Here is a 16207-nt window from a genome sequence, read left to right as displayed (position 1 = left end):
TTCCCGTATCAGTCGCGATCTAATCCTGTTTACATAAAATAAGACTGCTCGCGAGCAGGTTCAAGCTGACAAACCTGTTGCTATGGCAGCAAGTCCAGGATGAGCTTCATAGAACCAAACAATCCAAGATCATGGCAAATCGCCAACAATCAAATCCAGCTAACTGAGTTAGCGACGTACGAAGAACGAGCCCCTGGTCTTCTGTTTTAGGGTCAGATGAAACAAAAATTGAATCGTTTGACCACAATGACGTAGCCTTCATTTGGCGTAAGAAAAAAGGAGAAGCCTTCAACCCTAAGAACACCATCCCCACTGTCAATCATGATGGTGGGAACCTAATGTTTTTGGGGTTTTTCAGAGGGTGGGCTAGGGAACCTAATCACAGTAAACGGCACCATGAAAAAGGAGCAATACATCACAATTCTCAACAACAACATCAGGAAGTCTGCAGAGAAAGAAATTTCACTACGACAACGACCCAAAACACAGCAAAAGTGGTGAAGAAATGGTTTAGCAGACAAAAACATTAACATTTTGCAGTGGCCCAGCCAGAGTCCTGACTTAAATCCCATTGAGAATCTGTGGAGGGAGCTAAAGATTAGGATGATGGCAAGGAGACCCGTGGAGACATGCAAAAAGCTGTTCAGCAATTATAGCAAGCGTTTGATTGCTGTAATGGCCGATACAGGCTTTTCTATTGATTATTAAGACATGACATGAATTCTGGACATGCCATTTTTTTTTTTTCAAATGTAAATAAAAGATGAGTAATAATTCTTTCCACAAGTAATGCCTCTTGTACATCGTCTTATTGTCTTCGTTGGAGGGGATTATGATAGAATATTTAAGCATACATTTCTTCTAGAGTTAAAACTGTATGATTGTGTGTGTTCATGTGTGCAGGCAGAAGCACGGTTACTGGAGGAGCAGCGGCGGGTACAGGTTTATCTCCACGAAAGCACACAAGACGAGCTGGCTCGCAAGTGTGAACAGGTCCTCATCGAGAAACACCTGGAGATCTTTCACACGGAGTTCCAGAACCTTCTAGATGCAGATAAGAATGAAGGTTAGCCAGTGCTGCAATTTCACCTTTTGGAGGAAATACATTCTGACATTTCATTTTGAAAAAGCGAACATTTAAATTGACACATTTAGTTTGACAGTCAATACACTTTGTTTATATTTGCAGATCTCGGCCGGATGTACAACCTTGTTTCTCGGATCACAGATGGATTGGGCGAGCTCAAGAAACTCTTGGAGTCCCACATTCATAATCAAGGACTGGCAGCCATAGAGAAATGTGGAGATTCAGCACTCAATGTAAGTCCTGGTGTTGCAGCATAAAACACAGTGATGGAGTGGGCGATAAATTTGGTCTTCAGCTGCAACTATGGATAGTAATTCCAAATTTGATTGATTAAATTGATTTTCTGAAAATGTGCCAAACCTGTTGGAACCTTTGCTTTATGTGAGCCCTAGGGTCTTTGTTCATGTTTTCCAGTTACTCTGGTCTTTTTAACAACTTAATTTGATCACAGTTTGAACATGTTTTCCAGGATCCTAAAATCTACGTGCAAACTATCTTGAATGTTCACAAGAAATACAATGCCCTAGTCATGTCTGCGTTCAATAATGATGCTGGGTTTGTGGCGGCACTCGATAAGGTTTGTGATCTACAGTACTGTGCAAAAGTCTTAGGCATGTTGGTATTTTCAACAAAAATAATGGTTTTAAGGCAGTTATTTATATACTTAGCTGTAGTTTGCCAGTAGGAAATATCAGTTTACATTTCTAAACTATTCCCTTTGCCATTAATTGTTATAATGCGGTTAGATTTTTGTATGCACGAGGAGTCTTACAACAGCCGGAGCTTCACACGATCTGAACTCGCCATCATTGATTCTGTTTGTGATTACATGAAGACGAAAAAATCCAGAAGAATTGTGGAAAAGCTCACTTTACAGCATTTTTAGAAGTGCCTAAAGCCTTTCACTGTACTGTAGCTATGCAGGTAGGTTTCTTCTGGATTTAGTCTGACTCTGTGTTTTACTGTTTCTTTATGTAATAATCACAAACTAGAGATGATAGACTTGAGATGAGATCTGCGTGTGGATCAGACCGGCTATTGTCAGATTCCTTGTACATACAAAAATCTCACTGGATTATTACAATTAATGACAAAAGGAATGTTCGGAAATGTAAACTGAAATTTCCTTCTGACAAAAAAAAAAAATATAAATAAATGGCTAAAAAAAAATATTATTATTTTTTTAGTTATAGAGTTTATTTACAGCTCTGGTGTAACTTTCACTCTGTGATCTGTGCTCTTCAGGCCTGCGGAAGATTTATTAATAATAATGCGGTAACAAAGATGGCACAGTCCTCCAGCAAATCCCCTGAGCTTCTGGCCAGATACTGTGACTCCTTACTGAAGAAGAGGTGAATTCTCTCATTCATGTTCATGTCATACATTTGTCAGCCAGAAATGACAATGAAATCCAGTGAAAGTCTGTTCACACATCAGTTTATGTTTTAGTATTTGAGGCTTGACTCTTTAAATCCAGTATTCTAGCAGACTTATTTAAAAAAATATATTCTTTAGGATTGACAAAATATGTCAAGAAAGAAAAGTACATTAGCAAGGTTCTATGTGTGAAACTCCACAACATATTCTAGTGCATGGACTCAAAAGATGAAATTTAACATGCAAACAGTCTAGGAAAGGTTGTTTGCGCTTAGGATTCTGCAGTTGCAGGTGTGTACATATACCACAGATGATTTAACTGAGCGTGTGTTTCGTTTAGTTCAAAGAACCCAGAAGAGGCTGAGCTAGAGGATACTCTCAACCAAGTGGTAAGTTTCCCTGTCCTCCACAGAAATTTAGTAAAGTTTAGTGCATTAACAGGGCTTCCGCGGGGCATTAAAAAGCAATAAAAGTCCTTAAATGGATTTTGCTAAAATGAAGGCCTTAAAAGCCATTAAAAATTATCAAATTTGATTCTAAGAGGTATTAAATGTTTTATATTTTTGAAGATAAATTTATATAATTTTTTTTTAATATAGCCTTCATAATTAATTATTTGTATTTGCTTTCGCAAAATGTGTACGTTCGTGTGATAAATATGCGGAACTAGTTTGGTAATTGCTTTCGGCCGGAGCAAAAGTGCCGTGATGCGGAGATGACTGTTGTACATTGGTGGACTGGTCTGAACCTTGAAAAAATGGAAAAGTGCAAATTCCTGCCAAAGTGGCTGAAAAACAAAACTTTTAAGACATGGTTGCAGCCCGTTAGTGGTAAAAATGATGAAGGATTTTGCGGCGTTTGTAAAAAAAAGCATTTAAAGTTGAGGACAATGGGAATCAGTGCCGTAAACCCCCATATGCAGTGTGACGGCCACAAATCGGCGTTAGATTCAAATATTTATTAGATTTAAAAGATTTATTGTGTTTAATTTGTCTTTTAATGAGATTGAATATGTTGCTATATATGTATCCTTATGTGAGAATAGACACAACTTTTACACGCATGTACTTTAATGGTCCATTAGCAGAACTTTTGCCAAGCATGTCAGAGGTTTTGGGTTCTTTTCTTTTTTTTTATAAATTTATTTATAAACTTTTTCAAAGCATTAACAGAGAGCATTAACATTAAGCAGATACAATTAAAGTTAAAGCTTTTCCCCCCATAATAACCTGTTCCACCAAAATAATATAACAATACATTAAATACAAGTTAAGACAACAATAGTAACACAACAATAAAAAAAAAAAGATATATATACAGACATAGCCAATAATGGAATTCTGAAATATTCGTGGTCCATACATAATTATAAAACAAAACCCTAATTGACAATCATATTTAGAGGTTTTGAGTTCTAATCCGCACTAAGAAGTATATTTTTATCCTCATCAAAACCGATTGTTTATTCGTGGTTGTATATCAGGCACTGACATGTTTGTCTGCATTATGTTTTGTTTTACCGTAACAAAAAGAGAGTCTCGCAAAAGAGAGAAGTAGTGTTGTGCACAAGCCACTCATTTTGGTCTTTTGTCATGCACTCTCACCACACATTATATTTCTCAAGCTGAAAATTATTTATAATATATTGAATATGCCGCAGCGCCCCAAATGTCTCTGTTCTCGCCGCTCTCACAATGGAACCAGCAGGAATCAAGCAGCTCCCCAGCAGTTCTTAGTCGAGCTTGCCACTTATCAGCCAAACAAAAAAAAGAAAGGGTCCACACAATAGCCAATCAAAAAATAGCACTGTTGTATTAATTTTACAAAAAATTCACAACTTGTTTGACACAATGACAACATGACTGATGTTGGAGAATGTTTCCCAGATAATTAGCATCAGTTTTTCATGAGTGTCTGTAACTTGGCCAACAGTTTTACAGCCTGTTCACAAAACCTGTCAGAACAAGTAGTCTAGGCCTTGTCATATTTTCGTTATTACACAATGACTGACATATTGTCACATTATAAACATTTCTCTCTCCAAATAGGCTTAATAATTTTATAAGCACTAAATAAGTTAGTGTATTTGTTAGTTTATTTACATGTTAGTTAGTGTACTTGTATAAGTTAGTGATTTTGAATTTCATAGTCGATGTTATAGATCACTTTTAAAATCATGTCATATTTAATAATTATATCCAGGCCACGGATCTGTCTTTCAAAGATGTCAGATAAAGCAATTAAGCATCCTCTCATTCGCCCTGAGAGGAAAGCCCCCTAAAAAGGCCAGGTTAGAGGTTGCCGGCCCAGAGAAGGTGGCGAAAAGGGTAGGCCCATTAGAGGAGGAGACAGGTAGAAGAGGAAGAGAATAAATACTGTGTGTTTGGTTGAATTGTCAGTGTGCAATGTGTCAAATATTCTCTTTTGCAAGTGTGAACAATTATTATTAACAACAACAACAAAAACACTAATAATAATATTACTAATGAAACACCACCATTCCTGCGACCCGTCCTATATGCCGCGGGATGTTTAAAAAATGGTGGGGACACAATCGACATGTCCCACCTGAAAATTACACTGGGTGTTCCAGAAAAAAAGAAAAAATATATTTTTAATATATACGTGGTTTGTCAAGGGTCGTATATGGCATTAAAACATTTTAAAATGGCATTAAATTTAGATAAATTTAATTTTGAAGATACCTGTAGAAACCCTGATTAAGGATCTGGACTTGGAGCAAACATCAATACCTGGTTTCACAGACAAGGCCCAAACTAAAATGCCTTTATGAGCTGGTTTAACTGAAAGAAACTTGCACTTACAAGCACTTGCACTTGCACTTCTTATATGTCACATTGTCATATGATGCACACCAATAATGTTCTTTTTTCTAAGGCAGATTTATAGAAGGTACGTAAATGTCCTAATTTAACTAAGGCCTAATCCTGGCTTAATCTAAACTCTGTCTGTGAATTTTAATGGGTTAGTTAAATTTGAATTGAATTCTTAAAACTGAATGAATTAAATCAATATCTTTTTATTCCAATTTATACCAATTCCTTTACAACAAAACATTGTTTTTGTCAAATAAAGTTTTTAAAAAAAATACGTTTTTATTTATTTTTTATTATTATTATATATTGTAATATTTCTCCTATAATTTCTTTAAGTTATACCAAATGTTTATTATGATGGTTTATAGTGAAGTCCTTTTGATTTTGTGCCACCATTATTTATATAGCGCTTTTTTCAATACAGATTGTATCAAAGCAGCTTCACAGTGATAACATGAAAATATATATTCTATTTGATGATAGATTTCTTCCTTCGTTTTAATTATGAAATGCTGGTAAAGTGAACTTTCAGCGCAGCACTGGAATGGCGTTCATGTGTAGTGCGTGAGACGCTGAAAACACTGAGCATCATGTGTGCTAGATGCAGAACATGACGGCGACTTTTCACGCTTTAATAATCACACTAGTCCATCACTCAGTTTGATCAATTGTCCCGCCCTTATTTTGATATATTAATTAAAATCCTACCAAATTCCGTAACATTCCCTATACAGAAATTTCCATGTTTATGTTTGAATTCTGCAAATCTGTCTGTTTTTCTGCATCACATAAATAATTACCTAGGTAATAAGGACCTAGTTAATCTGTGACAAAGACTGTTCTGAATGGAACACTAAAGTATTGAATACAGCACAGCAATACTGTTCTGCATTATAAAAACTGGAGTACAAGGTATAATAAAAAGTAGTTCAAGGTATGCTGCAAATGTTTAGTATTTTCTCTGTGTGCAATTATCATCTTGAATATGGTTATTTGAATTTGCAGTCTATTATCAAATTTATTTTTCTTTTTACATTGTGCATAATCCAAATGTCAGTCTGATCAAATAACGAGTCAAGGAAGAGATCATGGTTGATTTAATGCTTTTGTTCATTACGCTGGAAATAGTAGAGTGCATTGCATGCTCTGAGTCTGCACAGTATGCATGCCATTTGGTATTATGCACAAATTGTTGAATATAAGTCAATTCATGTAACTGACAAGATTCTCCAACATCCTTTCTCATCAGATGGTGGTTTTCAAGTATATTGAGGATAAAGACGTGTTCCAGAAGTTCTATGCCAAGATGCTGGCCAAAAGACTGGTGCACCAGAACAGTGCCAGCGACGATGCCGAGGCCAGTATGATCTCCAAACTGAAGGTCTGTGCACTTGTTTTGTGAAGAAGATGCTTTTCCTTCTAGGGCTGGGTATTGACACAAATTTCATGTTTCGATTTTGATTTACAAGCTTGCGATTCGATTGAATTCTGATTTCGATTCCATATTGATTAATTGGGCTATGTATCAGGTACAGTCCATGGCAAACTAATAAAAAGGGGCATTTTAATCAAATTCATTTAATTTTTTGAAGTGCTTTGCGCAAAAAGATAATCTACTACTTTATTTATGAAAATATTGACCTGCAATCCAGTAGACTAGAGGAAGCACCATGATGCATGTGTGTTGTTGAATCAAGACCGGTTTTTGTCAAAATGTTTTTTATTGTTTGAATTTCATAATAAAATCAACAGATTTTGAGAGCTGAGACTTGTTAATTTGAAAAGTAACAAAGCACAAAGGTTATTGTGATTTATTGGATGGGAGGCGGGCTATAACGTTTTCATTCGACAACTGAAAGCCACATAGACTAAAAGATTGATTCTTAGGATTTATGAATCGATGTCAGTTTTTTTGAGAGGAGTTTTTTTTTTTTTTCTTCTTTTTCTGCCCATCCTTAGCAAGCATGTGGTTTTGAGTACACTTCCAAACTCCAGCGCATGTTCCAGGACATCGGTGTCAGCAAAGACTTGAATGAGCAATTCAAAAAGCACCTTTCCAACTCTGAGCCTTTGGACTGTAAGTGCTCAACCTGGCTTTACATCGATTCCGCATGTTTGTTTGTGTTTGGAGTGTTTTTATAATATAACCTGCATGTTATTACTGATGAATAAAAATGCAAATGAAAGACTCCGGCTCCATCTGTCTCGTAGTGGATTTCAGTATCCAGGTTCTGAGCTCTGGCTCATGGCCGTTCCAGCAGTCTTGCACATTCGCTTTACCATCTGAGGTGAGACACTCAGACGCTTAACCGTGTAATTTTCTAAGCCCTTCCACGAGCTGAGAACAATGTGTGATTACACTTCCATTTGATGATAGTTTTTCAACGGCTTTGTTTTTCACAGTTGGAGCGGAGTTACCAAAGATTTACAGCTTTTTACGGAAGCAGACACAGCGGCCGGAAGTTGACGTGGCTTTACCATCTATCCAAAGGAGAGCTGGTCACCAACTGCTTCAAGAACAGATACACTCTGCAGGTTTGTTCCTTCTTCATGGCTGTATCATGCCAACGTTTGCTGGGACTCATTAAGAAGGTTTTAGGACTCAGTGTCATACACGTGTTTATGCATGGGTCCGCAGGCCTCCACCTTCCAGATGGCCATCCTGCTCCAGTTCAACACAGAGAACAGCTACACCGTCCAACAACTGGCTGACAGCACACAGATCAAAACAGTGAGTCCAGGGCCATTGCTTTAGACAAACTATAACAAGTCTTATATCAATAAATATACATTGTTTTTTCCATTACATTTTAAATTCATACTTTAATCCACTTGAATTATCAGTCTAAATATCCCTCGGAACACTTTAAAAGTAAAGTTATTTTATACAATTGTTGTATAGGTGAGCCAAGTTTTATTATTATTAATAAAGTCTTTAAAATGTAATCTTTTTCTTCTTTTTGCATTTCACAGGATATTTTGATTCAGGTCTTACAAATCCTCTTGAAATCAAAGTTGCTGGTAAGTGTTGACAACTGGTTGCTTATAGCGGTGTTTCTCAATCATTTTCATGCGAGACTTTAGGCCGTCCCGAAATTCCACCGTCCGCGAACCCACTATTTTTATAATGGGATAAATGCTACGTGGGATCTCAATATCTCAGTTTAGGAAGGGTCTAGAGACCCCATTTTTGCACTCAGGTCTAAGTCTCATAGCCCTCTATCAGAATCCAGAGTTTCAAGAAGATCAGAGAAATTCAAAATTTTGGCCCCCCAAAAAACTAAAAGGGGTACCACTGTCGTTTTTTTTTTTGGGCGAAAAATTAAGTTTCTCCAATCTTCCCAAAACATTGGATTCTGATAGAGGGCCATGAGACTTAGACCGGAGTGCAAAAATGGAGGCTCTAGACCCTTCCAGAGCTGAGATATCGAAACTCAAAAATTCGGCCCGAAAAAAAAACGACAGTGGTACCCCTTACGTATTTTTTTTTTCGGGCGAAAAATTAAGTTTCTCCAATCTTCCCAAAACTCTGGATTCTCATAGAGGGCCATGAGACTTAGACCTGAGTGCAAAAATGGAAGCTCTAGCCCCTTCCAGAGCTGAGATATCGAAACTCAAAAATTCGGCCCGAAAAAAACGACAGTGGTACCCCTTACGTTTTTTTTTTTCGGGCGAAAAATTAAGTTTCTCCAATCTTCTCAAAACTCTGGATTCTGATAGAGGGCCATGAGACTTAGACCTGAGAGCAAAAATGGAGGCTCTAGCCCCTTCCAGAGCTGAGATATCGAAACTCAAAAATTCGGCCCGAAAAAAAAACGACAGTGGTACCCCTTACGTTTTTTTTTGTCGGGCGAAAAATTTAGTTTCTCCAATCTTCTCAAAACTCTGGATTCTGATAGAGGGCCATGAGACTTAGACCTGAGTGCAAAAATGGAGGCTTTAGCCCCTTCCAGAGCTGAGATATCGAAACTCAAAAATTCGGCCCGAAAAAGACCCGACAGTGGTACCCCTTACGTTTTTTTTTTCGGGCGAAAAATTAAGTATCTCCAATCTTCGGATTCTGATAGAGGGCCATGAGACTTAGACCTGAGTGCAAAAATGGAGGCTCTAGCCCCTTCCAGAGCTGAGATATCAAAACTCAAAAATTCGGCCCGAAAAAAAAACGACAGTGGTACCCCTTACGTTTGTTTTTTTTTCGGGCGAAAAATTAAGTTTCTCCAATCTTCCCAAAACTCTGGATTCTGATAGAGGGCCATGAGACTTAGACCTGAGTGCAAAAATGGAAGCTCTAGCCCCTTCCAGAGCTGATATATCGAAACTCAAAAATTCGGCCCGAAAAAAAAACGACAGTGGTACCCCTTACGTTTTTTGTTTTTTTTCGGGCGAAAAATTAAGTTTCTCCAATCTTCTCAAAACTCTGGATTCTGATAGAGGGCCATGAGACTTAGACCTGAGAGCAAAAATGGAGGCTCTAGCCCCTTCCAGAGATGAGATATCGAAATTCAAAAATTCGGCCCGAAAAAAAAACGACAGTGGTACCCCTTACGTTTTTTTTTTTCGGGCGAAAAATTAAGTTTCTCCAATCTTCCCAAAACTCTGGATTCTCATAGAGGGCCATGAGACTTAGACCTGAGTGCAAAAATGGAAGCTCTAGCCCCTTCCAGAGCTGAGATATCGAAACTCAAAAATTCGGCCCGAAAAAAACGACAGTGGTACCCCTTACGTTTTTTTTTTTTCGGGCGAAAAATTAAGTTTCTCCAATCTTCTCAAAACTCTGGATTCTGATAGAGGGCCATGAGACTTAGACCTGAGAGCAAAAATGGAGGCTCTAGCCCCTTCCAGAGCTGAGATATCGAAACTCAAAAATTCGGCCCGAAAAAAAAACGACAGTGGTACCCCTTACGTTTTTTTTTGTCGGGCGAAAAATTTAGTTTCTCCAATCTTCTCAAAACTCTGGATTCTGATGGAGGGCCATGAGACTTAGACCTGAGTGCAAAAATGGAGGCTTTAGCCCCTTCCAGAGCTGAGATATCGAAACTCAAAAATTCGGCCCGAAAAAGACCCGACAGTGGTACCCCTTACGTTTTTTTTTTTCGGGCGAAAAATTAAGTATCTCCAATCTTCGGATTCTGATAGAGGGCCATGAGACTTAGACCTGAGTGCAAAAATGGAGGCTCTAGCCCCTTCCAGAGCTGAGATATCGAAACTCAAAAATTCGGCCCGAAAAAAAACCGACAGTGGTACCCCTTACGGTTTTTTTTTTTTCGGGCGAAAAATTAAGTTTCTCCAATCTTCTCAAAACTCTGGATTCTGATAGAGGGCCATGAGACTTAGACCTGAGTGTAAAAATGGAGGCACTAGCCCCTTCCAGAGCTGAGATATCGAAACTCAAAAATTCGGCCCGAAAAAAAAACGACAGTGGTACCCCTTACGTTTTTTTTTTGGGGCGAAAAAATTACGTTTCTCGAATCTTCCCAAAACTCTGGATTCTGATAGAGGGCCATGAGACTTAGACCTGAGTGCAAAAATGGAGGCTCTAGCCCCTTCCAGAGCTGAGATATCGAAACTCAAAAATTCGGCCCGAAAAAAAAACGACAGTGGTACCCCTTACCACTGTCCTTAAAATTAAGTTTCTCCAATCTTCCCAAAACTCTGGATTCTGATAGAGGGCCATGAGAACTTAGACCTGAGTGCAAAAATGGAAGCTCTAGCCCCTTCCAGAGCTGAGATATCAAAACTAAAAAATTTGGCCCGAAAAGAAAAAAACTACAGTGGTACCCCTTATGTTTTTTTTTTTTGTCGGGCGAAAAATTAAGTTTCTCCAATCTTCTCAAAACTCTGGATTCTGATAGAGGGCCATGAGACTTAGACCTGAGTGCAAAAATGGAGGCGCTAGCCCCTTCCAGAGCTGAGATATCGAAACTCAGGTCTAAGTCTCATGGCCCTCTATCAGAATCCAGAGTTTTGAGAAGATTGAAGAAACTTAATTTTTCGCCCGAAAAAAAAAAAAACGTAAGGGTGTCGTTTTTTTTTTTCGGGCCGAATTTTTGAGTTTCGATATCTCAGCTCTGGAAGGGACTAGAGCCTCCATTTTTGCACTCAGGTCTAAGTCTCATGGCCCTCTATCAGAATCCAGAGTTTTGAGAAGATTGGAGAAACTTAATTTTTCGCCTGAAAAAAAAAAACGTAAGGGGTACCACTGTCGTGTTTTTTTTTCGGGCCAAATTTTTGAGTTTTGATATCTCAGCTCTGGAAGGGGCTAGAGCCTCCATTTTTGCTCTCAGGTCTAAGTCTCATGGCCCTCTATCAGAATCCAGAGTTTTGAGAAGATTGGAGAAACTTAATTTTTCGCCCGAAAAAAAAAAACGTAAGGGGTACCACTGTCGTTTTTTTTTTGGGCCGAATCTTTGAGTTTCGATATCTCAGCTCTGGAAGGGGCTAGAGCCTCCATTTTTGCACTCAGGTCTAAGTCTCATGGCCCTCTATCAGAATTTGGGAAGATTGGAGAAACTTAATTTTTCGCCCCCAAAAAAAAACGTAAGGGGTACCACTGTCGTTTTTTTTTTCGGGCCGAATTTTTGAGTTTCGATATCTCAGCTCTGGAAGGGCTAGAACCTCCATTTTTGCACTCAGGTCTAAGTCTCATGGCCCTCTATCAGAATTTGGGAAGATTGGAGAAACTTAATTTTTCGCCCAAAAAAAAAACGTAAGGGGTACCACTGTCGTTTTTTTTTTCGGGCCGAATTTTTGAGTTTCGATATCTCAGCTCTGGAAGGGGCTAGAGCCTCCATTTTTGCACTCAGGTCTAAGTCTCATGGCCCTCTATCAGAATTTGGGAAGATTGGAGAAACTTAATTTTTCGCCCCAAAAAAAAACGTAAGGGGTACCACTGTCTTTTTTTTTTTTCGGGCCGAATTTTTGAGTTTCGATATCTCAGCTCTGGAAGGGGCTAGAGCCTCCATTTTTGCACTCAGGTCTAAGTCTCATGGCCCTCTATCAGAATTTGGGAAGATTGGAGAAACTTAATTTTTCGCCCAAAAAAAAAAACGTAAGGGTGTCGGTTTTTTTTTTTCGGGCCGAATTTTTGAGTTTCGATATCTCAGCTCTGGAAGGGACTAGAGCCTCCATTTTTGCACTCAGGTCTAAGTCTCATGGCCCTCTATCAGAATCCAGAGTTTTGAGAAGATTGGAGAAACTTAATTTTTCGCCTGAAAAAAAAAAAACGTAAGGGGTACCACTGTCGTGTTTTTTTTTCGGGCCAAATTTTTGAGTTTCGATATCTCAGCTCTGGAAGGGGCTAGAGCCTCCATTTTTGCTCTCAGGTCTAAGTCTCATGGCCCTCTATCAGAATCCAGAGTTTTGAGAAGATTGGAGAAACTTAATTTTTCGCCCGAAAAAAAAAAACGTAAGGGGTACCACTGTCGTTTTTTTTTTGGGCCGAATCTTTGAGTTTCGATATCTCAGCTCTGGAAGGGGCTAGAGCCTCCATTTTTGCACTCAGGTCTAAGTCTCATGGCCCTCTATCAGAATTTGGGAAGATTGGAGAAACTTAATTTTTCGCCCCCAAAAAAAAACGTAAGGGGTACCACTGTCGTTTTTTTTTTCGGGCCGAATTTTTGAGTTTCGATATCTCAGCTCTGGAAGGGCTAGAACCTCCATTTTTGCACTCAGGTCTAAGTCTCATGGCCCTCTATCAGAATTTGGGAAGATTGGAGAAACTTAATTTTTCGCCCAAAAAAAAAAACGTAAGGGGTACCACTGTCGTTTTTTTTTTCGGGCCGAATTTTTGAGTTTCGATATCTCAGCTCTGGAAGGGGCTAGAGCCTCCATTTTTGCACTCAGGTCTAAGTCTCATGGCCCTCTATCAGAATTTGGGAAGATTGGAGAAACTTAATTTTTCGCCCCAAAAAAAAACGTAAGGGGTACCACTGTCTTTTTTTTTTCGGGCCGAATTTTTGAGTTTCGATATCTCAGCTCTGGAAGGGGCTAGAGCCTCCATTTTTGCACTCAGGTCTAAGTCTCATGGCCCTCTATCAGAATTTGGGAAGATTGGAGAAACTTAATTTTTCGCCCAAAAAAAAAAACGTAAGGGGTACCACTGTCGTTTTTTTTTCGGGCCGAATTTTTGAGTTTCGATATCTCAGCTCTGGAAGGGGCTAGAGCCTCCATTTTTGCACTCAGGTCTAAGTCTCATGGCCCTCTATCAGAATTTGGGAAGATTGGATAAACTTAATTTTTCGCCCAAAAAAAAAAAACGTAAGGGGTACCACTGTCGTTTTTTTTTCGGGCCGAATTTTTGAGTTTCGATATCTCAGCTCTGGAAGGGGCTAGAGCCTCCATTTTTGCACTCAGGTCTAAGTCTCATGGCCCTCTATCAGAATTTGGGAAGATTGGAGAAACTTAATTTTTCGCCCAAAAAAAAAAACGTAAGGGGTACCACTGTCGTTTTTTTTTCGGGCCGAATTTTTGAGTTTCGATATCTCAGCTCTGGAAGGGGCTAGAGCCTCCATTTTTGTACTCAGGTCTAAGTCTCATGGCCCTCTATCAGAATTTGGGAAGATTGGAGAAACTTAATTTTTCGCCCAAAAAAAAAACGTAAGGGGTACCACTGTCGTTTTTTTTTTCGGGCCGAATTTTTGAGTTTCGATATCTCAGCTCTGGAAGGGGCTAGAGCCTCCATTTTTGCACTCAGGTCTAAGTCTCATGGCCCTCTATCAGAATTTGGGAAGATTGGAGAAACTTAATTTTTCGCCCAAAAAAAAAACGTAAGGGGTACCACTGTCGTTTTTTTTTCGGGCCGAATTTTTGAGTTTCGATATCTCAGCTCTGGAAGGGGCTAGAGCCTCCATTTTTGCACTCAGGTCTAAGTCTCATGGCCCTCTATCAGAATTTGGGAAGACTGGAGAAACTTAATTTTTCGCCCAAAAAAAATACGTAAGGGGTACCACTGTCGTTTTTTTTTCGGGCCGAATTTTTGAGTTTCGATATCTCAGCTCTGGAAGGGGCTAGAGCCTCCATTTTTGCACTCAGGTCTAAGTCTCATGGCCCTCTATCAGAATTTGGGAAGATTGGAGAAACTTAATTTTTCGCCCAAAAAAAAAAACGTAAGGGGTACCACTGTCGTTTTTTTTTCGGGCCGAATTTTTGAGTTTCGATATCTCAGCTCTGGAAGGGGCTAGAGCCTCCATTTTTGCACTCAGGTCTACGTCTCATGGCCCTCTATCAGAATTTGGGAAGATTGGAGAAACTTAATTTTTCGCCCAAAAAAAAAAAACGTAAGGGGTACCACTGTTGTTGTTTTTTCGGGCCGAATTTTTGAGTTTCGATATCTCAGCTCTGGAAGGGGCTAGAGCCTCCATTTTTGCACTCAGGTCTACGTCTCATGGCCCTCTATCAGAATTTGGGAAGATTGGAGAAACTTAATTTTTCGCCCAAAAAAAAAACGTAAGGGGTACCACTGTCGTTTTTTTTTCGGGCCGAATTTTTGAGTTTCGATATCTCAGCTCTGGAAGGGGCTAGAGCCTCCATTTTTGCACTCAGGTCTACGTCTCATGGCCCTCTATCAGAATTTGGGAAGATTGGAGAAACTTAATTTTTCGCCCCAAAAAAAAAACGTAAGGGGTACCACTGTCGTTTTTTTTTCGGGCCGAATTTTTGAGTTTCGATATCTCAGCTCTGGAAGGGGCTAGAGCCTCCATTTTTGCACTCAGGTCTAAGTCTCATGGCCCTCTATCAGAATTTGGGAAGATTGGAGAAACTTAATTTTTCGCCCAAAAAAAAAAACGTAAGGGGTACCACTGTCGTTTTTTTTTCGGGCCGAATTTTTGAGTTTCGATATCTCAGCTCTGGAAGGGGTTAGAGCCTCCATTTTTGCACTCAGGTCTAAGTCTCATGGCCCTCTATCAGAATTTGGGAAGATTGGAGAAACTTAATTTTTCGCCCAAAAAAAAAACGTAAGGGGTACCACTGTCGTTTTTTTTTTTTTTGGGGCCGAATTTTTGAGTTTCGATATCTCAGCTCTGGAAGGGGCTAGAGCCTCCATTTTTGCACTCAGGTCTAAGTCTCATGGCCCTCTATCAGAATTTGGGAAGATTGGAGAAACTTAATTTTTCGCCCAAAAAAAAAAAACGTAAGGGGTACCACTGTCGTTTTTTTTTCGGGCCGAATTTTTGAGTTTCGATATCTCAGCTCTGGAAGGGGCTAGAGCCTCCATTTTTGCACTCAGGTCTAAGTCTCATGGCCCTCTATCAGAATTTGGGAAGATTGGAGAAACTTAATTTTTCGCCCAAAAAAAAAACGTAAGGGGTACCACTGTCGTTTTTTTTTCGGGCCGAATTTTTGAGTTTCGATATCTCAGCTCTGGAAGGGGCTAGAGCCTCCATTTTTGCACTCAGGTCTAAGTCTCATGGCCCTCTATCAGAATTTGGGAAGACTGGAGAGACTTAATTTTTCGCCCAAAAAAAAAACGTAAGGGGTACCACTGTCGTTGTTTTTTCGGGCCGAATTTTTGAATTTCGATATCTCAGCTCTGGAAGGGGCTAGAGCCTCCATTTTTGCACTCAGGTCTAAGTCTCATGGCCCTCTATCAGAATTTGGGAAGATTGGAGAAACTTAATTTTTCGCCCCAAAAAAAAAACGTAAGGGGTACCACTGTCGTTTTTTTTTCGGGCCGAATTTTTGAGTTTCGATATCTCAGCTCTGGAAGGGGCTAGAGCCTCCATTTTTGCACTCAGGTCTAAGTCTCATGGCCCTCTATCAGAATTTGGGAATATTGGAGAAACTTAATTTTTCGCCCAAAAAAAAAACGTAAGGGGTACCACTGTCGTTTTTTTTTCGGGCCGAATTTTTGAGTTTCGATATCTCAGCTCTGGAAGGGGTTAGAGCCTCCATTTTTGCACTCAGGTCT

The 16207-nt window shown here is 39.3% G+C and overlaps 1 protein-coding gene across 1 annotated transcript in view; it reads left to right on the top strand.

Annotated features, from left to right (window-relative positions):
• The window catches only part of cul1b (cullin 1b), a 59450-nt gene that overhangs the window by 10286 nt on the left and 32957 nt on the right, over positions 1-16207 (top strand). The window contains exons 8-18 of the mRNA XM_039666805.2: positions 904-1066; positions 1190-1320; positions 1557-1664; positions 2333-2439; positions 2805-2853; positions 6551-6682; positions 7261-7378; positions 7513-7589; positions 7705-7836; positions 7940-8032; positions 8275-8322. Coding sequence (XP_039522739.2) covers positions 904-1066; positions 1190-1320; positions 1557-1664; positions 2333-2439; positions 2805-2853; positions 6551-6682; positions 7261-7378; positions 7513-7589; positions 7705-7836; positions 7940-8032; positions 8275-8322 — 1158 coding nt within the window. The remainder of the gene's footprint in view (positions 1-903; positions 1067-1189; positions 1321-1556; positions 1665-2332; positions 2440-2804; positions 2854-6550; positions 6683-7260; positions 7379-7512; positions 7590-7704; positions 7837-7939; positions 8033-8274; positions 8323-16207) is intronic.

The sequence above is a fragment of the Pimephales promelas genome, chromosome 22 (genome assembly GCF_988280905.1).
Source record: "Pimephales promelas chromosome 22, fPimPro1.hap1.1, whole genome shotgun sequence".
Classification (NCBI taxonomy): domain Eukaryota; kingdom Metazoa; phylum Chordata; class Actinopteri; order Cypriniformes; family Leuciscidae; genus Pimephales; species Pimephales promelas.
Note: the sequence above shows the minus strand (reverse complement) of the source record. Positions and strands in the feature narration are given on the sequence as shown.